The sequence below is a fragment of the Rhinatrema bivittatum genome, chromosome 6 (genome assembly GCF_901001135.1).
Source record: "Rhinatrema bivittatum chromosome 6, aRhiBiv1.1, whole genome shotgun sequence".
Classification (NCBI taxonomy): Eukaryota; Metazoa; Chordata; class Amphibia; order Gymnophiona; family Rhinatrematidae; genus Rhinatrema; species Rhinatrema bivittatum.
The window spans coordinates 10,500,212-10,527,603 of NC_042620.1; the positions used below are offsets into that span (position 1 = coordinate 10,500,212).

The 27,392-nt window shown below is 47.7% G+C and overlaps 1 protein-coding gene across 3 annotated transcripts in view; it reads left to right on the forward strand.

Annotated features, from left to right (window-relative positions):
- The window catches only part of CFAP65 (cilia and flagella associated protein 65), a 401,443-nt gene that overhangs the window by 231,016 nt on the left and 143,035 nt on the right, over window positions 1–27,392 (forward strand). For all 3 annotated transcript variants that reach the window (XM_029605027.1, XM_029605028.1, XM_029605029.1), the window contains exons 19-20: window positions 16,431–16,559; window positions 16,908–17,084. In XM_029605027.1, the coding sequence (XP_029460887.1) occupies window positions 16,431–16,559; window positions 16,908–17,084 (306 nt within the window). The remainder of the gene's footprint in view (window positions 1–16,430; window positions 16,560–16,907; window positions 17,085–27,392) is intronic.

Sequence of the window (27,392 nt, forward strand, 5' to 3'; positions counted from 1 at the left end):
CCTCTCCAAGGGCGAGTAATGGCACATTCAGTAAGAGCAATGTCAACCACAGTAGCACACTATCGTTCAGCGCCAATCCTTGAAATATGTAAAGCAGCAACATGGAGTTCTCTTCACACCTTTACAGCTCATTACTGTTTGGACAAGCAGGGAAATCAAGATTCAGCCTACGGACAATCTGTCTTAAAGAACTTGTTTCCAGTTTAATCCCAACTCCTTCTACATCCAACCTGCTGTGTTCTTCGGCTGACTCATTTTCACCAACAATACTTTACCGTTGTTTCAATACACAATGACTCAGCCTATAGCATGTTAATCACCCATATGTGAGGACTATCATCCTGCTTGTCCTGGGATAAAGCAAAATTGCTTACCTTGTAATAGGTGTTATCCCAGGACAGCAGGAAACCCACCTGCCACCCCGCGGAGTTGGGTATGTTACCTTTTATTATTTTATTTTTGCTAAAGCATATTGCTACATACGAGACTGAAGAGAGACCCCTGTGGCAGAGAATATCATGGCATGCTGGACATGCTGGCCTCTCAGTGCCAGTCAAAAGTTTCTAGAAACTTTGACATAAAGTTTTCCCCGCAATAGGGCTCCGTCAGTGACGTCACCCATATGTGAGGACTACATCCTGCTGTCCTGGGATAACACCTATTACAAGGTAAGCAATTTTGCTTTTAGTATTAGCTATTATAATTATTCTTTGGCATGGGAAACATAATAGAAAAGCTGCCCCCCAAATTGAAAATTGATCTTTGCAGAGCAAGAAATTTCTTTTGTTACTCTTAACTAACTCTGCACAAGTTAAGAAAGAACCATACCTTATAACAAATAAAGGGTATTTGAAACTGAATCTCTATCCTGAGGAAAACTAAAGTCACAAGCAAAGTAGCCTTTTGTGATTCTTCAATAACTGATGATTTTATCATATCCGTAAGATCCAAACTCCCAGGTTGAACCACACTACTAGCCTCACGGACTCTTTGGATATGGAAAGAAAAAAATTTAGCAATAGGAAGAATTGCAAAATTGTAACAAATTTGTTGCCTTGTGTTACCCGGTGGAAATAAGATGAACACACATACACAGATACTGGCAAATCAATATAAATATATATATTCTGAAAAAGGCAGTGGTTATAAGCATGCAGTGTAAGCAAAAATAGTATACTGATAAGCATCATTATGGTTATATGGGACCCCCTTATGAGAATAGTCCAGAGAGAAAGAAAAGTAAGACAAAGTAAATATTTTCTAGGATATGCCTTCGATGGCTACTCGGCTGACTGAGAAATCAGGTGCAATCAGGTGAGTTCTGGTCTTCTGTCTAGTCCCTTCAGTCAGGTATGGGAACTTCGATAATTTCCACAAAAAGTAGGGCATCAGCTATTCCGGATGTGATGACACAGCGCTGGATGCTCAGATTGGTTCAGGGTCTATTTCATCAGTTCTGCTTTGGTGTCACAATGATCTTCATTTTATGCTTCCTAGACTGGATCTGGCTTTACAAAGGCACAGTCCTGTTTTCTTTGTTCTTTGCTACTCAGCCACCACCCCATCCAGGAAATACAGAGGTCCATTGGCTACATGTTAGAAGTCACATACGCATCTTTGCTTCAGCTGGGGCAGCTCCTATTCAGGTTCATTCGGGTAGATCTGCAGCAGCTGGTTTTGGTCCAGCCCAGCTGAGCAAGTCTCCTATGTCCCTAGAAAGCAGACTACTTGATTCCCCAGCAGCTAGCTATGATGGATCTGAACAGGCTCTCAGAGATACAGGGGAAGAGCCTGACCATGGAGCACCGGCAGGACTGGTTGATCTGGCAACCGGTAATACAAGTCTGGGAGATGACCTGGGGATCTCTCCTCCCAGGTCTGAGGATCCGAAGGACGTCCGCTTGTTCAAGAGGGAGGAATTGGAGGGATTGCTCCCATTAGCTTTTCATGTGTTAGGAGTTAAAATGCCCAGAGTGATACGGATTCAGAAGGGGTGGACCGGTCCTTGACGGAGTGAGGGGTACCCCAGCTTCATTCCCATTCCATAAGTCAGTTAGGAAGTTGGTTGATGCGGAATGGGGGATGCCTGATGCTGGTCTGAAAGTTGCTAGGACCATGGGAAAGCTTTATTCGCTTCCTGAGGAGGACTTGGAATGTTTTGCTCTCCCAAAGGTCGATGCAGCGGTGTCCATGGTGACTAAGAGAACCACTATACCCGTGATTGGTTCCGCAGCATTGAAAGATATGCAAGATCACAAATTAGAAGTACACCTCAAGCGGATTTTTGAGGTTTCTGCTTTGGGGTTATGTACAGTGATTTGTTCAAGTTTCATGCAGCGTGTATGCCTCTGCTGGGTGAGGCAGATGCAGGAGCACCTTCCGACAATGGGGGAATACACTGACACAGCCAAGCGTGTTGAGGCGGCTGTGGCTTTTGAGGTGGATGCTCTCTACGATTTGGTGCGTACATCCTTTAGGGCTGTGGCTTCAGCGGTGGCGGCCAGGAGATTGCTCTGGCTGTATAATTGGTAGGGATGTGAATCGTTTTTTGACGATTTAAAAAATCGTCCGATATATTTTAAATCGTCAAAAATCGTTAGAGGCACGATACAATAGGAATTCCCCCGATTTATCGTCAAAAATCGTAAATCGGGGGAGGGGACGGGGGAGGGCGGGAAAACCGGCACACTAAAACAACCCTAAAACCCATCCCAACCCTTTAAAATAAATCCCCCACCCTCCCGAACCCCCCCAAAATGTTTTAAATTACCTGGGGTCCAGTGGGGGGGGGTCCCGGTGTGATCTTCCACTCTCGGGCCACGGCTGCATTAATAGAAATAGCGCTGGTGCTACCTTTGCCCTGTCATATGACAGGGCAAAGGTAGTGCCGGCGCCATTTTGGTTCCTGTCCCCCGAAGTCACGAGCGCAGGAGATCGCTCCCGGACCCCCGCTGGACCCCCAGGGACTTTTGGACAGCTTGGGGGGGGCCTCCTGACCACCACAAGACTTGCCAAAAGTCCAGCGGGGGTCCGGGAGCGACCTCCTGCACTCGGGCTGTATTGCAAAATGGCACCGGCCGTATGGCCGTATTGCAAAATGGCGCCGGCCGTATGGCAAAGGTAGCAAAGGTAGCGCCGGCGCCATTTCTATTAACGCAGCCGTGGCCCGAGAGTGGAAGATCCCACCGGGACCCCCCACTGGACCCCAGGTAATTTAAAACATTTTCGGGGGGTTCGGGAGGGTGGGGGATTTATTTTAAAGGGTCGGGGTGGGTTTTAGGGTTGTTTTAGTGTGCCGGTTTTCCCGCCCTCCCCCGATTTACGATTTAAACGATTTTTAAAAAAACAAAACCGAGACGATCAGATTCCCTCCCCCCTCAGCCAAAATCGATCGTTAAGACGATCGATCACACGATTCACATCTCTAATAATTGGTCGGCGGACGTCTCCTCAAAGATGCAGTTGGGCTCCTTGCCTTTCAAAGGTCTCCTTTTGTTTCGAGAAAACCTTGAGCAGCTGATTCAGTCTCTTGGGGATAACAAGCCTCTCCCTTTACCCGAAGACAAGCCTAATTCTAAGAGATTCTTTCAGGTTCGGTCTTGGTTTCACTCCGATAGGAGATCAAGACCAGCGTGGTTCCCTCTTGGCTCTCAGAGACCATTCTCTACTCGAGGGCAGCCTTGGGGGCAGTGTTATGGTTAAGCGGTGTTTGGGTGGATCCTTGGGTACTGTGGCAGATGACCATGCCCACAGGAAGGAGCCCCGTAAGGAGCCACAGTACTGGGCTAGACTCAGAACGCACAAACACAAAGTTAGTTCTTTATTATACAGCTTGAAGAGTCCACCAGAGGTGGTAGTAGTGAGGCAGTCTGGTAGTAGCAGTCTCAGGGACCTCGGCAAAGGGGGCCCTTCTCACCCCGTTGGTATAGGGAGGTTCCGAAGCAGGTTTCCCGGCAAGGTAGTACTGTGGATGAGATAGACTGAGAGTTAGAGTACTCACTAGATGTTTGCTGTAGGTATGCGATTCCACCAGGTTGAAGAAGATAGTCAGGCACCGAGGCAGGGAGAGCAGGCCCTCGAGGAGTGAGTACCTGTTCCCTGTAAGGCACCTGAAATAAAGCAGAGGGCCCCCGAGGAGCGGGTACCCAGGTTAGCAGTTACCCCGAAGGGTAGAGAGAGAGCTTCCAGCGGCAGCACGGATGCGGCAGAGTAGCGTAGACAGGAACGGATACGAGTCCTTGCTAACTCAACGAGCTAGCAAATTAGAATAGGTTATATACCTGGATGGCGGGATATCAGCAAAGGGAAACGCTCCCGAGGTTAGCGCCAAGGTTGGAATAAAGACGTGGGTAGCATGTGCTCACTCTTGTAGATACCTGGGAGGAGCATGGCGGGAGGGTGCACCGTAGCCGTTCCGGGGACGCCGGAGAGGTCAGTATTCGCATATTATTCTCTAGGTACTCCAACTTTTTACTGTTCATTAAATCAGATTGAATTAAATTGATTTGTGTATGTTTAGTTTTTTTCAGTCTTAATTCCACATCTGTAATTTTTTGTTCATGTTGTTCCACCATTTCAGTATTTTTTTTTAGGGCATTGTTTGTCTCCATTACAACCCCCGTTAACCTAGTATCAGTGTTTTCTAATCTCACTATCTCTGCATGCAATGTATCCATGGTATTTGTAACAGGTCTAGAAGTTTTACTTTCACTGCCAAGAATGTTTATTTTCCCTCCATTGGGAGTTGGACTCACTGTTTCAGGGGAGCCGAAAGTCATTCCGCCTAGATCTTCCGGAGTCGATGTCACTATTTTCGTCTCAGATTTAGGCAATGGCATCATTGCTGCCACTTTATGCAGGTCTTTCTCCAATCCAGAAAAGAATTTACTGCTCCCGGCTCCCACTTCCTCAGGATGCCCAGCTCTCGAGCTTTCCTGGAGTTCGTCCGTATCTGGAGCGTTCATGCTCAATAACACTCCCGGAGGTGTTGGTACTGCCGGTGCCCCTGGGGTCAACGAGATCTCGTCAGTCAAAGGATGTGGACTTCGCTCCAAGTCCTCCTCTGTAGCGGCTTTCAGGCCGGTTGTTTGGTCGAGGTTCGCCGAAAAACACTCCTCGAGTTTCATCTGAATCATCTCAGGTAATTTTAAAGGCTCTACTCCTTTGAATTTAGCCTTTCATTTAGTATGCGGCATCACGGCAATAGTATAAAGAAAATCTTCCAAGGCAAGAGGAGCGTTTAACGTGTGTTGTTCAATGGGTGCCATTTTGCTTCTCCACCAATAAAAGGTTTGTAGCTTAGACAGAGTTCTTCGTTGGCCAGGGTGTCCTGCCAGTGTAGAGTGATGAGCCCATGCTAACAACTTCTTTCTGAGGTTCTTGGGTACGATGGTTTTTTCTGCAGGTACTGAGTGAGTAGCTGCCAAAATAACCCTTTCTGAGTCAATGATGTATTGTGGTTCCTCTGGAATGACCTCTGAGAGGAATGAGCGAGACAGGGCATCTGCTCTGATATTCTTATCTCCAGGACAGTATTTTAGCACAAAGTTGAATCTGTTGAAAAACAGAGACCATCTCGCTTGTCTATGATTTACGCTCTGTGCGTGGCGGAGTACTCCAGATTCTTATGGTCTGTAAAGACAGTGACTTGATGTTGCGCTCCTTCGAGCCAAGGGCACCATTCTTCAAAATTCATCTTTATAGCCAGGAGCTGTTTATCTCCTATTCCGTAATTTTTCTCTGCTGGGGAGAAGCGATGGGAGAAGAATGAGCATGGTTGTGGAACCTTTGAATCACCGGCCTTGCTTAGTATGGCTCCTACGCCAACGTCAGAGGCATTGACCTCTACGATGAAGGGCTTTGTGGGATCTGGGTGTCGGAGACACAGCTTGCTCGAAAAGGCATCTTTTAATTTCTGGAAATCAGCTATCGCCTCCGGCGACCAATTTGCAACATTAGCACCTTTCTTCGTCATAGCTGTAAGTGGAACTGTAAGTGAGGAGAGTTCTTGATGAAAGTCCTGTAATAGTTGGTGAAACCTAAGAAACATCTGAGAGCCTTTAGACTGGTGGGTTGTGCCCATTTCTTAATGCTCTCCAGCTTCTGTGGATCCATTTGAAAGCCTTGATTGGAAACGATGTAGCCCAGAAAAGGCACTGATTCCTTGTGGAATTCGCACTTGGATAGCTTGGCATATAGATGATTCTCACGGAGTCTTTGCAACTCATTTGACATCCTCCATATGAGTGGTTATGTCTTGAGAGAATATCAAGATGTCATCTAGGTAGATAACGACACGTTTATAGAGGAGATCCCGGAAAATGTCGTTCATTAAATTTTGAAAGACAGCCGGGGCATTGCACAGGCCGAAGGGCATCACTAAATATTCAAAGTGTCCGTCCCAGGTGTTGAAGGCCGTCTTCCACTCATCACCAGCGCGAATGCGAAGTAAGTTGTCGGCTCCTTTCAGATCAAGCTTGGAGAATATCTTGGCTCCCTGTAGTCTGTCGAATAGCTCTGAGATGAGAAGCAGGGGATAACGATCCTTCACTGTTATCTCGTTGAGACCCCTGCAATCTATACATGGACGCAATGTTCCATTCTTCTTCCTCACAAAGAAGAAAGCTGCGCCAGCAGGAGACTTGGAGGGTCTTATGAAGCCTTTTTGGAGGTTTTCCTGAATATATTCAGACATGGCTTTGTTCTCTGCCATGGAGAGGGGGTAGACCCGTCCCTTGGGTGGTTCAGTGTTAGGCTTCAGATTAATAGCGCAGTCATAGGGTCTGTAAGGTGGTAGTACATCTGCAGCTTCTTTTGAAAAGACATCTTGGAATGATGCATATTGAGGTGGCAACCCCGGCATTACTGGGGTGGTTGGCATGCAAGGTACAGGAGCAACCTCCATCAGGCATTTACCATGGCAGTCTGGAATCCATCGTGAAAGTTCCAAAAGCCCAATTGAATTGAGGCATATGCTGCTGCAGTCACGGTAATCCCAGTACTATAGGGTGCATGGCCTTCTCTAAAACAAAGCAGGAGATATTTTCAGAATGGAGAGCACCAGTTCGTAGACATACTGGTTCGGTGAGTTTGGTTACTTCACCCGGTAAGGGCTCTCCATGAATGGAAGACAGAAGTAGTGGAGACTTCATAGTGGTAGTGGGGATCCATAGGTGCTCCACTAATCGTTGTAGAATGAAATTGCCTCCTGCCCCTGAGTCCACCAGGGCACAGGGCAAGAGTCTGATACTCTAAGGTCCGCAGATCAAGGATAAAGGAAGAGAGAGCGGAGGAGAAGGAGCAGTAAAACCTAAGAAGAGTCCTCCTGCAGGACTTAGGTCTGCCAGTTTCCCAGACTCATAGGGCATGTTTGAACAGCATGGCCAGCTTGTTCACAGTACATGCACAGCCCCAATTTCTTCCATGTTCTTCTCTCTTTGGATGTCAGATGGCTGCGGCCTAATTGCATTGGTTCTTCTTCGCCAGCAACTGGGACCGAGGGAACAGGCCTGGGTATGGACTTAACTCGTGCTTCACCCTGAAAAGGTTTTCTGGGAGTCTTGGTCTCTTGAACCTTGTCACGAAGTCAGCGATCAATCCTTGTTGCCAACTTCACTAGTTCAGCCATGGTCTCAGGCATCTCACGAGCGCCGAGCTCGTCCTTCAGACGAGAGTTCAGTCCTTCAAAGAAGAGGGTCCTCAGGCATTTCAGGTCCCAATATAATTCAGGTGCCAGTGTCTTCATTTCGATAGCAAAGTCAGCTAATGGTTTATTCCCTTGCTTCAGGTGAACCAAGGAAGATTCTGCAGTGGTATGCCGGGCAGGGTCATTGAAAACTGATTTAAACAGTTCGAGGAATCTTTCAAGGTCATGAAGAATCGGATCCTCGCGCTCCCACAGCAAAGAGGCCCAAGACAGTGCTCTTCCATCTAGATAAGACAAGATATAGGTGGTCTTGGCATAGGCTGTGGGAAAATGGCTGGGTTGCAGGGAAAAGTGGTTCTTGAAACCTCTGCATCTCCAAACTTCCCCCGAGAAGCGGGTAGGAGCAGATAGAGGGTCAGTACTCTTGACCATCACTTCAGGCGGTGTAGCTTCTTTACCTGTGGTGGTAGGTAAGTTCATCTGTGTGTGCAGTAGGTTGAATGCAGCGGTCAAACCTTCCAGCGCATGCTGCTGTTCGGAGCGCTTAAGGGGTTACGCGCCGATAACCATGGCACCACCGGAAACAGATAAAGGCTCAAGGCCTCTGCCCAGCATGCCATATCAGAGCCGCACAAAGTGAGGAGGCCAACGCCCTGTGCGCTCAGTGCGAGGAGGCCCTGGGTTATCCAGCCCAGGGCCAGTCCCACCCAGGGCCGAGTAATAGCTCTTCAGTGGGTACCCTGGACCTAGCAAATCCCAATGGGACACCCCCGCAGACGGGGACCCCCAGGGACCCAGCGCCGCTTGGCTTGGATCCAGCATCTATCTCATGGGTGGAGTTCTTCAAATGGCTACATACCTTTATTCACATGCAAACGAACCTCTGGCTGATCAGCCACATTTGCCGCCAGAAGAACTGTATGCCCTAGGCCCCTCGAGGCCTAGACAAAGGTTTCCCCTGCCCAGAAGCCCCACCTGTGGGGACACGGACTACTCTGAAGAGGAAGCAGAGCCCCTAGAAGAGGGGGAACTCCCCCCGGGGACAGAGCCTCACCGAACCATGAGACGCTTCTTTACCAAGGACGCTCTCCCTGACCTGGTCACTCACAGCCTGAAGGAGCTCGCTATCCTGGGCCCAGGTGCTTCGGGGGAGCCTAAGCTGAATCCCCTGCTAGAGGGCCTCTGCCAGACCTCTCGCCATTTCCCTCTGTTACAAGCCGTCCAGCAGCTAATTGACCTGGAATGGAATGCTCCAGAGTCCACATTCAAAGGGGGACGAGCTATGGCAGCCATGTACCCCCTGGACCCGGCGGCCAAAGACCTCCTGACATGCCCAAAAGTTGATGCCATGGTCTGTGCGGTCTCGAAGCGCACTACTATGCCGGTGGAGGGAGGAGCAGCGCTCAAAGATGAACATGACCGACGTCTGGAATCCATCCTTAAACAGTCTTTTGACGTAGCCGCTATGTCCCTACAAATAGCGACCTGCTGCACCGTAGTGACACATGCCTGCTTATCTCAGACCAGGAGCAACACCCCTGGAGAAGTCATGGAACCAGCAGTATCATTCCTTATGGACGCTGCTTCCAATCTGGTGCGTACGGCGGCCAGAGGAGTGTCATCTACGGTGGCTGCCAGGAGACATCTCTGGCTCCGAAGCTGGTCAGCTGACGCATCTTCCAAAAGTCGCCTCACAAGGGTGCCCTTCAAAGGATCCCTCCTGTTCGGCAGCGAGCTAGAGAAGCTGGCTGACAAATGGGGCGAGTCCCCATTGCCGCGCCTACCAGAGGACAGGACTAAGAGAAACCAGCGACCCTTCCCCCGATCTTCCAGGGGCAGAAGCTCTCAACGCTTCAATCCATACAGAAGCAACTATCAAGCGCCCTGACCTACGAGCAGGAACCAGTCCTTTTGGAACAAGCACAACAAGAGGGGAACCAGTTCGGGTGCAGGCCCCAGCCGTACCCCACAATGAGATTCAGCCGACCCATCCAAGGGACGAAGCCATAGGGGGCAGACTAGCCCTATTCTACCACAGATGGGTCAAGATAACTTCGGACAAGTGGGTCCTAGCCATCATTCGGGAGGGGTACTACCTGGATTTCCTGCAAACCCCTCCGGACAAGTTCATGGAATCCCCCTGCCATGACCTCTCCAAGATGGCAGCAGTGAAAGCTACACTAACCAGGCTACTGGCCCTCAAGGCCATCAGCCCAGTGCCTCCACAAGAAATAAATACTGAGCATTATTCCATTTATTTTATCGTCCCCAAGAAAGAGGGGACATTCAGGCCCATCCTGGACCTCAAGTCGGTCAACTGCCACCTAAGGATTCCCCGCTTCCGCATGGAAACCCTACGCTCCGTAATAAGGGCGATACAACCGGGAGAGGTTCTCACATCCCTGGATCTTTCGGAGGCCTACCTACACATCCCAATTCATCAGGAACACCAGCGTTATCTATGCTTCAAAATCCTGGACTGTCACTACCAGTTCCGGGCACTACCCTTCGGGTTAGCCACAGCACCCTGGACCTTCACCAAGATCATAGTGGTGGTGGCGGCAACACTGAGGAAGGAAGGAGTCCTCGTACATCCTTACCTAGACGACTGGCTGATCAGGGCAAAATCCCCAGAGGAAAGCCGCCAAGCAACCAACAGAGTCAAAACTCTACTGGAGAGCCTAGGTTGGGTGGTAAATACAAACAAAAGTTGTCTATAGCCCTCACAGTCTCTAGAATACTTAGGAGTCCGATTCGACACCAAAGGAGACAAGGTCAACTTGACTCCCACAAGGAGATCAAAACTTTGGAACCGGTTACAAATCCTACTGAGCGAACCTCGTCCCACAGCATGGGATTACCTGTAAGTCCTCGGTCTGATGGCATCCACACTGGAAGTAGTGCCATGGGCACGAGCTCACATGAGACCCCTGCAGCGCTCACTTCTATCACGATGGAATCCACTATCTCAGAATTACGCTGTACGTCTATCACTCCCAGGCAGAGTCCGGACCCAGCTACGGTGGTGGCTGCAGGTCAGCCACCTGAGCTGGGGAACAAGGCTATCCTCCCCAACCTGGACCCTGCTCACCACAGATGCCAGCCTAGGAGGATGGGGAGCACACTGCGAGGAGTTAACCGCCCAAGGGCAGTGGAATGCAGAAGATGCGGAATGGAACATCAACCGCCTAGAAGCGCGGGCAGTCAGACTAGCCTGTCTACGATTTGCTCACAGACTCCGAGACAAAGCAATCAGAGTAATGTCGGACAACGCCACAAAAGTGGCCTACATCAACCAACAGGGGGGAACCAGAAGCCAGCAGGTGTCTCTGGAAATAGAACCCCTAATAGCGTGGGCGGAAGTAAACCTCCAGGAGATCTCAGCCACATCACCGGGAAAGACAACATCACGGCAGACTACCTCAACAGGGAAAGTCTAGACCCAGGAGAGAATGGAAGCTGTCGTCCACAGCATTCCAACTGATAGTGAAACGGTGGGGACATCGGACATGGACCTTCTGGCAAACTGGTCCAATGCCCAAGTACCCAGGTACTTCAGCCGCAGGTGGGAACTTCAGTCCCAGGGGATCGATGCCTTGGTACAGACCTGGCCACAGGGGACCCTATTATACGCCTTCCCGCTGTGGCCCCTATTGGGCGCAATCATTCACAAGATACAACTACACAGGGGACTACTTCTTCTAGTGGCCCCGGACTGGCCAAGAAGACCGTGGTACACAGACATGAGAAGACTACTGGCAGGGAACCCCCTACCACTGCCTCCACACAGAGACCTGCTCCAACAAGGAACGATCCTCCACGAGGATCCAGCTCAATTCTCTCTTACGGCCTGGCCATTGAGAGGGCCCCGCCTGAGAAAGAGCGGATACTCGGGGGCTGTAATCGACACCCTACTCCGAGCACCCAAGTTCTCCACATCCTTAACGTACATAAGGATTTGGAGAGTATTTGAAGCCTGGTGCGAAGACCACGACATCAAGCCATGCTCAAGTAAAATTCCCATGATCCTATAATTCTTACAGAATGGGCTACAGAAAGGGCTGTCCCTCAACTCTATCAAGGTACAGGTGGCCGCATTGGCATGCTACGGCTCCAAGAGCGAGGGCGACAGCATAGCTTCTCACCCGGACGTGTCACGCTTCTTGAAAGGAGTCAAGCACATACGCCCACCACTAAAGTGGCCGGTACCTCTTTGGAATCTCAACCTGGTCCTGGATTTTCTAGCAGGAACCTCTTTCAGGCACCTCTGAGGGCTGTCCCTCCGCCTGGTAACGTTAAAGACAGCATTCCTGCTGGCGATTTGTTCAGCCCACCGCATTTCAGAACTACAAGCATTGTCCTGCCGTGAACCGGTCCTCAGGCTCACTCCAGGAGCCATACAGCTACACACGGTCCCTTCGTTCCTTCCCAAAGTGGTATCACACTTCCACCTTAACCAAACCATCTTGCTACCATCGCCGGATGACTTGAAGAGTTCGGAAGAAGCTCGGAGTCTACGCCACCTCAACATCGGCAGACTCCTATCCAGATATCTGGAAATGTCGGAACCCATACGAAAAACAGACCACCTTTTCATCCATCACAGTGGGAAGAGACAAGGGGAAGCGGCCTCGTGGGCAGCCATAGCCCGCTGGATCAAGGAAGTCATCAAGGCGGCCTACGTAGAAGCAGGCAAACTACCGCTTCTACATGTCAAGCCCAATCTACCAGAGCCCAGGCAGTATCCTGGGCAGAAACCAGAATGCTGTCACCAGCCGAGATTTGCAAATCGGCGACATGGTCCTCCATCCACACCTTCTCCAGATTTTACCGCCTGGATGTTCAGGCTCGGGAGGACATGGCATTTGCAAGGGCAGTACTAAGTGGGTCATGGGCAGCCTCCCACCCAGTTCGGGAGTAGCTTTTATACATCCCATTGGTCCTGAATCCATCTGCTACACGCTAGGAAATGGAGAAATTACTTACCTGATAATTTCGTTTTCCTTAGTGTAGACAGATGGACTCAGCATCCCACCCTTGACTGCCGTTACACATGGAATTCGACTGATCAAGGGTAAGCCATGTTTTCAGTCACTTAGGAATACCACCCTGCCGGGTGTCGTTGCTTTCCAGTTGAGTACACTGGCGGTCTCCAGCTATAGTCAATTCAACCAGTTCAAGTTAATCAAGTTAACCAAGTTATAAAGTTTAGCCAAGTTATGAAGTTATCCAAGTTAATTAAATTAGTCAGTCACACATATATCCACAATGCTTTTCAAGGAGAATACTGAAGAGCTGCACTTCCTGCAGGGGTATATGTACTAGGGGCTGACGTCAGATTGAAATCTGATCCATCTCCAACTGCTATCAGGAGTACACTGTATCCCATTGGTCCTGAGTCCATCTGTCTACACTAAGGAAAACGAAATTATCAGGTATGTAATTTCTCCATTTAGGGAGGCCTAGCAAGGTAGAATTACAATAATCGATTCCCGTAAACAGCATGACCTGGAGTACATTTCTAAAATTGTAACCAGAGCGTAATGGCCTCAAACGTTTAAGCATCCTTAATTTACAAAAGTCTTCATTAACTTTTTTTGTGATATGGGTCTTTAAATTTATCTCAAAATCTGTGAATAGGCCTAGGTTCCTTGCTACATCTACTAATTTAAAGCTGGTTTCATTATTCAGCATAATTACTTTCTGTTCAATGTTTACATTTTTTCTATCTAAAACCATAAAAATAGACTTTTCCAAATTTAAAATTAGTTTCATTTGGGCTAAGAGTTGGCCAATTATATTTAGATACATCTCAACACTTTTAAAAGTATCTTCTAGACTATGTTCAATTGGAAATAAAATCTGAGTATCATCAGCGTACACAAAATAAATTAGACTAAGACCAGTTAAAAGATGACACAAGGGCAGCAAATAAATATTTATTTATTTAATTTATTTATTTGTTATTTTTATTATACCGAGTTTCATGATAGGAATCACATCAACCCGGTTTACAATTAACAATGTGAGTAAAGGCAGAGAGTAACAAAGTAAAGAACATTAAAATATTAAAATGGGTAGCTGAGAGGGAGGAACCCTGAGGTTCTCCAGTCGCTAATTTTACTTTGTCTAGAGATACTGTCTTTAACTTTTACTGTAAATGTCCTGTTATCTAAAAATGACGTAACCCATTTCAAAGTATTGTTGGTTAGGCCTATTTCCTGTAATCTCATAAGGAGAATCTTGTGGTCTACTGTATCAAAAGCGGCAGAAAGGTCTAACATTACTAGTAAGTAACTTTGGCCTTGATCAAATCCTCTCACTAGGGTGTCAGAAAGGGATAGTAATAATGTCCCGGTACTATGTCATTTTCGAAAACCATGTTGGGAAGGATATAATATCTCGTTATTTTCGAGGTGATCACTTAATTGTTTATTTACTACTTTTTCAATTAGTTTAGCCAAAAAAGCCAAATTTGAAATAGGTCTATAATTCTTAAGATTGGAAGGGTCCAGATCTTTCTGCTTCAGAATGGGTTTGACTATGGCATTTTTTAATATCGAATGTATTCTACCTTTTGTTAAGGACTGATTGACTACTGTTACTAAGTAAGGACTAATAATTTCCGGACACAGTTTTACAGCTGCCGTATTGATTACATCTACATCTGTTCTAGTAATGAAGCAAGTATTACCAGGGGTGGGATGATAATGTTTATTTATTTAGCATGTTTTATATTCTGCAGTTTCCATAACAAGATAGATGCTGAGTATTACAGACATAAAACAATAATAAAAATATTTTAAAAATGCATCTTTTGATGAAAAGGATTGCAGGGGCCTACAATCTTTAAAGTTCTTAAATGTTAGGAAATGTGTAAGAGAATATTGAAAGATGACAAGTGAATTTCTTAATTGATAAGGGGGCAGTCTCAGGAAAAAGGGTAAACAGTGGAGTGCCTCAGGAATCTGTACTTCGACCGGTGCTTTTCAATCTACCTTATAAATGGGCTCTGACCGACGGCCCGCAAATGCGCAGTAGAGAGCAGCTCTACCGCGCATGTGCGGGCCAGCATGTTGGTCAGAGCCGTGCGTGCCCGAAACAAAAAACATGGCGGTGGGGCCGCAGGAGCGGCGGCGGCCGCGAAGCAGGAGCGGGAGGAGGAGCAGAGGTGCCGCGCGCGAGTGACACCCCCCTCCGAGATCTGCCGGCAGGAGAAGCAGCGCCGCGCGCGCGCGCGAGTGACACCCCCCCCCGAGATCTGCCGGCAGGAGCGGCAGGAGAAGCAACGCCGCGCGCGGAAAGCAGCGGTGCCGTGCGCGAGTGACACACACCCCCCCCCCCCGAGATCTGCCGGCAGGAGCGGCAGGAGAAGCAGCGCCGCGCACGCGCGGAAAGCAGCGGTGCCATGCGCGAGTGACACCCCCCCCCCCCCCGAGATCTGCCGGCAGGAGCGGCAGGAGAAGCAGCGCCGCGCGCGGAAAGCAGCGGTGCCGTGCGCGAGTGACACCCCCCCCCCCCCGAGATCTGCCGGCAGGAGAAGCAGCGCCGCGCGCGCGGGAGTGAACCCCCCCCCCCCCCCCCCCCCCCGAGATCTGCCGGCAGGAGCGGGAGGAGAAGGTGGTGAGAGGGAAGGTGAGAGAGAGAGAGAGAGAGGGAGGGAGGTGACAGAGGGAGGTGAGAGGGAGGGAAGGTGAGAGAGAGGGAGGTGAGAGAGGGAGAGGGAGGTGTGAGAGAGAGGGAGGTGAGAGAGAGGGGAAGGGTGGGAAGGGAGGTAAGGGAGGGGGTGGGGGTGAGAGAGTGAAGGGGGAGGGAGTGGGAAGGAAACGGACCGAGCCCGTTGTTACGGGCTTAACGGCTAGTATATTTATAAATGATCAGGAAAGGAATATGACGAGTGAGGTGATCAGATTTGCAGATGATACAAAATTATTCAGAGTAGTTAAATCACAAGCAGACTGTGATACATTGCAGGAGGACCTTGCAAGAATGGAAGATTGGGCATCCAAATGGCAGATGAAATTTAATGTGGATAAGTGCAAGGTGATGCATATAGGGAAAACATAACCCTTGCTGTAGTTACACAATGTTAGGTTCCATATTAGGAGCTACCACCCACGAAAAAGATCTAGGCGTCATAGTGAATAATACTTTAAAATCGTCAGCTCAGTGCGCTGCAGCAGTTAAAAAAGCAAACAGAATGTTGGGAATTATTAGGAAGGGAATGGTTAATAGAACGGAAAATGTCATAATGCCTCTGTATCGCTCCATGGTGAGACCGCACCTTGAATACTGTGTACAATTCTGGTCGCTGCATCTCAAAAAAGATATAGTTGCGATGGAGAAGGTACAGAGAAGGGCAACCAAAATGATAAACAGCTCCCCTATGAGGAAAGACTGAAGAGGTTAGGGATGTTTAGTTTGGGGAAGAGACAACTGAGAGGGGATATTATAGAGGAATACAAAATCATGAAAGGACTTGAACAAGTTAATGGAAATCGGTTATTTATACTTTCAGATAATAGAAGGACCAGGGGGCACTCCATGAAGTTAGCAAGTAGCTCATTTAAAACAAATCAAAGAAAATTATTTTTCACTCAGCGCATAGTTAAGCTCTGGAATTCATTGCCAGAGGATGTGGTTACAGGAATTAGTGTAACTGGGTTTAAAAAAGGTTTGGATAAGTTCCTACAGGAAAAATCCATAAACTCTGTGTTGAGTGCAGGGAATCTCTCTGAGCAGCCTTTACATCTCTCTTCCCCTTCTCTTTCCATTCCACTAACAGCACTCAGAGATGCCCCTCTGTTAACACTGCAGCCATTCTAGATTTTAACTTTGGGGCTGCACCTGTGGGAGTCGAACCCTCCGTGATACTTCTCATGCTGGAAAATCGAGGTCTGGTGCCTGTTACTTGGTAAGTGCTCTAGTATTACCAGGGATGGGATAAAAGGTTGTGAATGTTTTGTGATTGAAGCCCAACGTCCTTGGGCCTCTCACCAGAACGTTTCTAAAGGATCTTTGGACCAGAGACTAGTATGAAATGTGGGAGAAAGCCGTGGTCAATAGCAAACATAAAAACTGATTTGGTTATACATTTCTTTAGTGATCACCAAGTTTCATAGATATGTAATGGCAACCATAAAAAACAAATCTGGTTAATAAATATTCATCGCTAGGGGGTCCAGATAGCCCTGTAGCATTGTGGGGAGCAGTCCAGCCGTGGTTTTGCTCCATGACCTTTATTTCACCTGTGCCTTCCTAGGAACTTCCTTTTGCCCACTGACCAGCAGATTGAACTGGAGTACTGGGCAGAGAGTGGCGAGATTGATCCCAAAGAATTTCAGCAGCTGAGAATCCAGGATAGTAAGCTCTTCACCATTTCCCCGAAAGCAGGCAGCCTGAATCCAGGGCAGCACCAGACCCTGCAGCTCATGTACAGGTACGGTTAATTCTTCTGCGAGTGTCTGTGCTTTGATTGAGACATCTGCAGAATTCAGATGCTCTCTCTTTACTAGAAAGGGCCTGTTTTAGGTACTCTAAGGTACTCTTAGGTACTCTTTGTTTTCCACCAAATTTCCTTTTTCAAGCCTCCAAATCCTGGCAAGTGTGGGTGAGATCCAAGGCTAGTTAGTGCCCTGGATGCTGCAATTATAATTTTGCCACCTATGCCTGCACCATACATTGCCTTTCAGAATAAACTGAGTGCAGATCCCCTTAATCATGTGAGATCCGTATTCAGAGACACAGATAGCTTTTCCTGTTAATGTTACTTGGATATTCAGTGCCACTTATTCTGGTAAAAAAGAAGCTGAGTTATTTGGGCATCTTCAGGACAGCGATTTGTCCAACTAGAGTTACCCAGGTAGCACTGAGTATCAGCACTGCCCAGACAAAGCAAAGCCATGCTCTGGGAACAGCCCCAGCACTGGATACATTTTGTGCAGGCAGCTGGGGAATGGGGAAGAATTTCAAACCATGAGGTTTCTCCAGCTGACTCTAGAAGTTAGTCAGACAAACTCTCTGGACACTGAATCTTTTCTTTCCCTGTACGTACCCAGATCAGTCCAGACTCCTGGACTGCCAGCATCCCTGCCAGCAGATGGAGACAGAAAGTTAAACTGACACTGCTTCATATACCCTGGTGCCACTTGCAGTTCCTCAGTATTTCTCTGTCTCCAGCAGATGGTGGCTGGTGCATAAACCGGCAGTTCTTTAACCTGCCAAGTGCTTTTATCTTTTTCTTGTGAGCCTTCCTCCCAGGGGTTGGGGTCTGTGCAGAGAGCAAAGACAACAGCTGACAGGCATCAACGTTCTGCTTCACAGCTCAAACCTGGGGACAAAGTGTGGCTGAGCACTTGCAATATATGACTTCGGGTACCCTCCATGAGGCTGACATCCTGTTATAGTGGCCCCTTCTCCATCCTCCGGATTACTCCAGTCACTTATCTGCTCCACCTCCCTACATCATTGAGAATCCACAATATCTTTCATGTTTCCCTGCTGAAACCAGTGATCTTGTCTTGGCCAACCCGGAGATTTCCCGATCCACAAAGGGTCTCCACTGATGAGGTTGACCCAGTTGTCCTGTCGCTCATTTACAAAGGCCTGCAGGAAAGTCTTTAATGTACGATTCGTTTGTTCCGCTTGGCCATTGGCCTGTGGGTGGTAGGCCGTGGTGAAATCTAATTTGATATTAAACTTGCAACAAAGGGATTGCCAGTACTTATTGGACCCCTTGGTTGGTGACATTGTGACCGGGTAGCCCGTGAAGGCAGAAAATATGAGAAGTGAACAGCTTTCCTAACTCTGGTGCGGATGAAAGTGCCGGAAGGGCGACAAAATGAGCCATCCTGGAAAAGCGGTGGGTGATGACCCAAATTACATGGTTGCCACTAGAAGAGGGGAGATATACCACAAAATCATTAGATATGTGGGTCCAGGGTTCCTTGGGGCCAGCAGCAGCTGTAACAGCCCCCACTGTCGTCCCTCCAAAGGCTTTTGTCGAGCACAAGTGGAACATGAGTCCACATAGGCCTTCACATCCTTGTCTATCAATGGCTACCAACAGTATTGCTTGAGTAGAGAAAGAGTCATAAGTACATAAGAACATGCCATACTGGGTCAGACCAAGGGTCCATCAAGCCCAGCATCCTGTTTCCAACAGTGGCCAATCCAGGCCATAAGAACCTGGCAAGTACCCAAAAACTAAGTCTATTCCATGTTACCGTTGCTAGTAATAGCAGTGGTATATTTTCTAAGTCAACTTAATTAATAGCAGGTAATGAACTTCTCCTCCAAGAACTTATCCAATCCTTTATTAAGCACAGCTATACTAACTGCACTAACCACATCCTTTGGCAACAAATTCCAGAGTTTAATTGTGCATTGAGTAAAAAAGAACTTTCTCTGATTGGTTTTAAATGTGCCACATGCTAACTTCATGGAGTGCCCCCTAGTCTTTCTATTATCCGAAAGAGTAAATAACCGATTCACATCTACCCATTCTAGACCTCTCATGATTTTAAACACCTCTATCATATCCCCCCCTCAGCCATCTCTTCTCCAAGCTGAAAAGTCCTAACCTCTTTATTCTTTCCTCATACGGGAGCTGTTCCATTCCCCTTATCATTTTGGTAGCCCTTCTCTGTACCTTCTCCATCGCAATTATATCTTTTTTGAGATGTGGCGACCAGGGTGACCTGCAACTTTGGAGTCATGAGCCCACTCTAGCACTCATTTTCGGAGTCGGGTCGGGACCACAGTCTTTCCTGGAGGAACTATCTGGGAGGCAGTCAGCAGGATACATGCCAGGTCAATGGTATAGCCGGGAGGGTCTGGGTTATCTTCAGGCTCAAAAGACCGAGAGAGGGCATCGGCTCTGATGTTCTTGGCGGCTGGGCTATACTTCACCACAAAATCGAAGCGGCTAAAAAACAGGGACCAGCGAGTTTGGTGGACATTTAGACGCTAAGCATGGCGAAGGTGCTCCAAATTCTTGTGGTCGGTATAGACAGTGATGGTATGCTGTGCCCCCTCCAACCACTGTCGCCATTCCTCGAAGGCTAGTCTTATAGCTAGGAGCTCCTTATCCCCGATGCCATAATTTCTCTCCGCTGGAGAGAACTGTCAGTCCTTCAGGAAGTGAGCTGACCCAAAACTGCCCTGACTGCGATGGAGGAGGCGTCGACCTCCAGGATGAAGGGGCGCATAGGATCTGGGTGATGGAGGCAGGGTTCACGGATAAAAGCCTGCTTCAGGTTGGTAAAAACATCTATCGCTTCTGCAGACCACTCTCTAGTATTGGCTTTTGTCTAGCGGCTTGGCTTTTGAGAGGAGGCATTTGAGGCGAAGAGGATACCCAGAGGTGGTTATCACTACCCTACTGCAAGTGAGAAGGAAGTCGACTTCGTTGTCGTATGTCTGAGTCTTGAAGGTGTTTGAGTCATGGTGTATGGTGAAAGGAGTACAGGCATTGCGGTCTTTGTTGTCTCACATTTTGTTAGTCCTTCAGGAAGGTTTGGTCAAATACCTAGCTTTCAACTCTCTTAGAGTCCAGGTGGTGGCCTTGGCTTGCTTAAGAGGAAAAGTTGATGGGTACCATTTGTCCACTTATCTCAACGTGGTCAGATTTATCCGAGGGGTCAAAAATTTGCACCCTCCAGTGAGAAGAGTTTGTCCCTCCTGGAACCTTAATCTTGTTATCCGAAGTTTGTGTGAGTCTCCTTTTGAACTTATTTATTTATTTGTTTGTTTTTTATATACCGAAGTATTAGTGTTGGCCTTCACTCCGGTTTACATTTGAACAATATTATACATAAGAACTCAGAAACATTGTACATAAAAATCATGAGAGGATTGTGGTAACAGAGAATATTAGAATCAGGGGATAGATGTAACAAGAGATAACAAACCTAACAGGAAACGACACATTAACAAAGGGATAAAACTGATAATTTGGAGGAGAAACAGTTGTTCTAGCAAGGTGAGCGAGGTGACTAGAGTCACATGACTGGAAAGGGGGCATAGGCTGGGATTGTATGGTAGATAGAAGGGGGACATAGGGGAGTTTGTTCAGTGGGGGGGGGAGGGGGCTGTGGAGGGAAGAAAGGGGGATTGTGCTGTGCAGTGGTTAGTTTAGCCTATCCCATCCTTGAAGGCTTGTTTGAAAAGCCATGTTTTGAGCAGTTTTTTTGAAAGATATGGTATTTCTTTCAGGTCTTAGATATGTTGGAAGGGAGTTCCAAAGGTGTGGACCAGCTATTGAGAATGCTCTTTTCCTGGTTGTGGTGAGTTTGGCAGTGGTTGCTGGTGGGATTTCTAGACAAGCTTTGTTTGTTGATCTGGTGGTACGTTGAGAGTGTTGTCTTTTGATTAGGGTGTTAATGCTGTCGTAGTCATCGTGGTGAGTTGAGTTGTGTATGATTGCTAGTTTTGTATTCAATTCTTTGTTCTATTGGGAGCCAGTGTAGCTCTTTTAGGATAGGAGAGATGTGGTCTGATCTTTTGTGACCTGTGAGGATTCTGGCTGTGGCGTTTGTAGTATTTGAGGAGGGTGAAGAGTTGATTTGGGGAGTCCTATCATGAGCGAATTGCAGTAGTCGATGCTTGAGAAAATCAGGGCTTGTAGGATGGTTCTGAAGTCTGAATGGTTTAGCAATGGTTTTAGGTGCTTGAGAATTGATAGCTTATGGAAACCTTCTCTTATTTTCAAGGAGATGTGCTTTTTAAGGTTGAGCTGTGGGTCAATCCATGTTCCCAGATCTTTAACGTTTTCTTTTAATTTGATGAGGTTGTTGTCGATGGTAATGGAGTGGTTATGATGATCTCCTGTGTTGGTTCTTTCAATTAGCATACATTCAGTTTTTTCTGTGTTGATGCATAGTTTCAGTTGGTTTAATAGGATTTTAATTTTGTTAATGGTTGTAGCTGCGAGATGTAGTGGGATAGGTGGCGATGTCCTTTCGTGGATTGCAAACTGGCTAAAAGACAGGAAACAGAGAGTAGGATTAAATGGACAATTTTCACAGTGGAAGGGAGTGGACAGTGGAGTGCCTCAGGGATCTGAATTAGGACCCTTACTTTTCAATATATTTATAAATGATCTGGAAAGAAATACGACGAGTGAGATAATCAAATTTGCAGATGACACAAAATTGTTCAGAGTAGTTAAATCACAAGCAGATTGTGATAAATTGCAGGAAGACCTTGTGAGACTGGAAAATTGGGCATCCAAATGGCAGATGAAATTTAATGTGGATAAGTGCAAGGTGATGCATATAGGGAAAAATAACCCATGCTATAATTACACAATGTTGGGTTCCATATTAGGTGCTACAACCCAAGAAAGAGATCTAGGTGTCATAGTGGATAACACATTGAAATCATCGGTTCAGTGTGCTGCGGAAGTCAAAAAAGCAAACAGAATGTTGGGAATTATTAGAAAGGGAATGGTGAATAAAACGGAAAATGTCATAATGCCTCTATATCGCTCCATGGTGAGACCGCACCTTGAATACTATGTACAATTCTGGTCGCCGCATCTCAAAAAAGATATAATTGCGATGGAGAAGGTACAGAGAAGGGCTACCAAAATGATAAGGGGAATGGAACAGCTCCCCTATGAGGAAAGACTAAAGAGGTTAGGACTTTTCAGCTTGGAGAAGAGACGACTGAGGGGGGATATGATAGAGATGTTTAAAATCATGAGAGGTCTAGAACGGGTAGATGTGAATCGATTATTTACTCTTTCGGATAGTAGAAAGACTAGGGGACACTCCATGAAGTTAGCATGGGGCACATTTAAAACTAATCGGAGAAAGTTCTTTTTTACTCAACGCACAATTAAACTCTGGAATTTGTTGCCAGAGGATGTGGTTAGTGCAGTTAGTATAGCTGTGTTTAAAAAAGGATTGGATAAGTTCTTGGAGGAGAAGTCCATTATCTGCTATTAAGTTCACATAGGGGTAGATTTTTTAAAAAAGCGCGTTCGCGTACTTTTGTTCACGCACCAGGCGCAAACAGAAGTATGCTGGATTTTATAAGATACACGCGTAGCCGCGCGTATCTTCTAAAATCCTGGATCGGCGCGTGCAAGGCTGCCGATTTTGGGCAGCCGGCGTGCGCCGAGCCGCGCAGCCTGTTTCCATTCCCTCTGAGGCCGCTCCGAAATCGGAGCGGCCTCGGAGGGAACTCTCTTTCGCCCTCCCCTCACCATCCCCTCCCTTCCTCTACCTAACCCACCCCCCCGGCCCTATCTAAACCCCCCCCTACCTTTATCCATGGATTTACGCCTCCCAGAGCGAGACGTAAATCCACGCGCGCCAGCGGGCTGCTGGCGCGCCGAGACCCGACCCAGGGGCGGTTCCGGAGGGCGCGGCCACGCCCCCGGAATGCCCCGGGCTGGCACCACGCCCCCGTTCCCGCCCCCGAAATGCCTCGCCCCACCCCCAAAACGCTGCGTCGATCAGCCCCGCCCCCAACACGCCCCCCGACACACCCCCTTCCAAAAACCCCGGGACCTACGCGCGTCCCAGGGTTCTGCGCGCGCCGGCGGCTTATGGAAAATAGGCGCGCCGGCGCGCAAGGCCCTGCTCCCGTAAATCCGGGCGGATTTACGCGAGCAGGGCTTTTAAAATCCGTCCCTTAGAGAATAGCCACTGCCATTAGCAATGGTAACATGGAATAGACTTAGTTTTTGGGTACTTGCCAGGTTCTTATGGCCTGGATTGGCCACTGTTGGAAACAGGATGCTGGGCTTGATGGACCCTTGGTGTGACCCAGTATAGCATTTTCTTATGTTCTTATGTTCTTATGTTCTTCTTAGTGCGTTCTCGATGGTGTTTGTGACTGGGATGAGGAGCTGTATGTCATCGGCATACAGGAAGTAAGTGACACTGAGACTGGATAGAAGTTGGCAAAGGGATAATAGGGATAATAGGGTACTTGCCAGGTTCTTATGGCCTGGATTGGCCACTGTTGGAAACAGGATGCTGGGCTTGATGGACCCTTGGTCTGACCCAGTATGGCATTTTCTTATGTTCTTATGTTCTTACGTTGAAAAGGATTGCTGATAGCAAGGAGCCTTGAGGGACTCCAGTTTCAAGTGGGATGGCTTCGGAGGTGTGGTTGTTGAAATTTACCTTGTATGTTCTGTTTTGGAGGAAAGAAGTGAACCATTCTAGGGTTTTTCCAGTTAGACCGATTTCAGATAGTCTGATTAGACTATTGTGTTCGACTGTGTCGAAGGCGGCCGAGAGATTGAGAAGGATGAGGATGTATCGTTGTCTGTGGTCAAATCCTCTTAGGATGGTGTTTATGTTAATGAGTAATGTTTCGGGACTGTGATTTTTTCTAAAGCGGTGTTGGGTGGGGTATAATATTTTGTTTGTGTCGAGATGATTGTTCAGTTGTTTGAGGGCGGCCTTTTCAGTAAGCTTGGCGAGGAACGAGAGGTTTGATATAGGGTGGTAGTTGCTTAGGTCACTGGGGTCGAGGTTCTTTTTTTTTAAGATGGGTTTTGTGGTGGCGATTTTTAGTTTGTCTGGTAGTACTCCTTCTTCAGGTGATTTGTTTATAATAGCTGTGATGGTTGGGGAGATAGTTTGGGAGATTTCTTTGAGCGAATGTGTTGGTATGGTGTCAAGATCGTGACGGGCTGGGTTTAATGTCTTGATTAGCTTCTCCGTTTCAGTGATTGATATAAATTCAAAATTGGTCCAGGGTGTGATGTCTTTGCAGACCAGTTGAGGGTTGTTGCTTGTGGTCTTAGTTATTTTTTTGGATATTTTGCTGATTTTGTTTTTGAAGAACATTGCGAGTTCTTGGCTTAGGTTTTTGTTGGGGAGGGAGTTGTTGTTGTTGTTATTCGCTGCAATTAGGTTGTTTACTAGGTTGAAGAGGGATTTGGGGTTGTTTAAGGAATTTGAGATTTTTTTGCTGTAGTATTCTCTCTTTGATTTGTTTATCAGGCTTTTATAGAGGGCAAGGTGGGTACGGTATCTTTCCAGGGTTAGTGGACATTTGTTTTTTTCGCCATTCTTTTTCTTTCCGTCTTAGGGTGGCTTTTGTCTCCTTTAGTTGTATGTTGAACCAGGGGTTGTTGTTTTGTCTTTTTGATTTGATTATTTTGGTTCTTTCCGGGTTTATGGTGTTGGCTGTTTCGGTGGTGATTTGATGCCATGATTGGGTGGCATTATTTATATTGGAGAGATCTATGTTCGACAGTTGTTTTTCCAGTTCGAGTTGGAGTAGGTTGGGTGAGAAAGGAGGTCTGTACCTGAATGATAGTGATTTGTTGGTTTCATTCTTGTTGATGACATCAGTTTGGGTCGTGCATTGGAGGAGAAGGTGGTCTGACCATGGGACTTCGGAGTAGGATACAGTTGGGTTTGAAAAGAAGTTGTCATTAGTGAAAATCAAGTCTAGGGTGTGTCCTGCTTTGTGTGTTGGGTCGTTAACGAGTTGAGTGAATTGGAGGGTGGTAAGGACGTCCATCAGTGTTTGGCATGATTGGGAAAGTGGGGAGATGTCAGTGTGGAGGTTAAAGTCTCCTAGGATAATTGTTGGTGTTTTGTTGTTGATATTTGAAATGAAGAATTCAATGAGTGGTGAAATGTCTTTGTCCAGTAGTTTGGGGGGGCAGTAAATTAGATAGATTTGGAGGTTGTTGGAGTCGAACAGTGCTAATTCGAATTGTTGGGAGAGCGTGGGGGATTTGTTTTATGTTGAAGTGTTTTTTTATGATTAGCAATAAACCACCTCCTTTTCGCGATTTCCTTGGTATTGAGAATAGGTTGGAGGTGTTGTTGGGAATTTGGGTTGTTAGTACATGGTCGGTATCTTTGAACCATTTTTCTGTCACTGCGATGAAGTCTGGGTTTTGATCTTGGAGGATGTCTGAGATGAGAGAGTTTCTTTGTGAGGGCTTGCGCATTTATGAGGAAGAAGGTTAGGTAGAACAAGCTTTTGAGTGGCTTGGTGAGGGGGATCTTTGTAAGGTGCCGTTGGCATTCTTTTGGTGGGTTAGTTGGGGTGGAGTGCATTTTGGGAACTGAATGTGATTATTCAGGGGGTGCGGTATTATTGCAGGGGGGTCAGAGAGGGGATGGAAGGTAGTGACAAGGGGTCTCTCGGTTTAACGTTCGTTATGGTGCTTGTGGGGAAGATTGGTGGTTTAAGGGCGAGTTAATGGTGAGGTTTGTGTCTGAAGGGGAGCTGCAAGTTTGGTGGGACTTGTTATGCGTGAGGTTCTTTGTAGTAAAGATGTCTCTGTCTTTTTGGGTGGTGAGGCAATTTGATCAAGAAGCTGGTGGTTGGAATCCTGGGTGTGGCGTTAGCTTGGTCTGGAGGTGCTGGATCAGGTCGTAGTATTCTATTATTCCTTTTTTTTTAGGTAGGTCCTAGTAGGGTAGTGAAGATGGGTCGGTGGTTTGATTTTCGTGAATCTCGGTGCTTGGTCTTGGAGGGGCACGCTAACGGGCATGACAAGGGAACTGACAAGGCCCCTTAGTCTCGCGCCTTTGGCGCGCGGTGCCAGAGGCGCGGTTGAGTGGGTTTTAAAGGCCCCTATCAGGTCCCACGTCACCGCCTGGGGGATGACGGTGGGCGGGGTCTTGTTTGGTTGGAGCGGCCTGGGGGGCCTAGGTCCGGCGCACTGGCGCGATGGGGACACGATTGCTGGAGGCTCACCAAGGAGGTGGGTCTGGCGTCCGTGGTGGTAGGTTCCTTCCGGGCTGGTGGGGAGTCCGGGGTTCGGGCCGGTCGCGGGGTCGGTAGTCCTGTGGTGCCAGATCCTACCGTGGAGGTAGGGTAGGGCCGAGGCCTGTAGGGCTCGGGTCGGGCAGTTCCTCTCGGGCGGGTCCGGTGGGTTGAGAGCCCGGACGGGGGACGGCGCTGGTCGAGGGATGTTGCGGCAAAGGGTCCAGTGGCGCGGTTGAGGGGGTTTTAAAGGCCCCTATCAGGTCCCACGTCGCCGCCTGGGGGACTTATCCGCAGGGCAACTCTTAAGGATTTTTTTTTTCAATTCTTTATTTATATATTTCCATAGAAACATAGAAACATAGAAATGACGGCAGAAGAAGACCAAACGGCCCATCCAGTCTGCCCAGCAAGCTTCATACATTTTTTCTCTCATACTTATCTGTTTCTCTTAGCTCTTGGTTCTATTTCCCTTCCACCCCCACCATTAATGTAGAGAGCAGTGATGGAGCTGCATCCAAGTGAAATATCTAGCTTGATTAGTTAGGGGTAGTAGGGGTAGTAACCGCCGCAATAAGCAAGCTACACCCAAGCTACTTATTTGTTTTACCCAGACTATGTTATACAGCCCTTATTGGTTGTTTTTCTTCTCCCCTGCCGTTGAAGCAGGGAGCTATGCTGGATATGCTTGAAGTATCAGTTTATTCTTCTCCCATGCTGTTGAAGCAGAGAGCCATGCTGGATATGCATCGAAAGTGAAGTATCAGGCACATTTGGTTTGGGGTAGTAACCGCCGTAACAAGCCAGCTACTCCCCGCTTTGTGAGTGCGAACCCTTTTTTCTTCTCCCCTGCCGTTGAAGCAGAGAGCTCTGCTGGATGTGTGTAGTATCAGTTTTTCTTCTCCCCTGCCGTTGAAGCAGAGAACTATGCTGTATATGCATAGAAATTGAAGTATCAGGCTTATTTGGTTTGGGGTAGTAACCGCCGTAACAAGCCAGCTACTTCCCTCTTTGTGAGTGCAAATCCTTTATTCCACATTTCCTCTTGCTG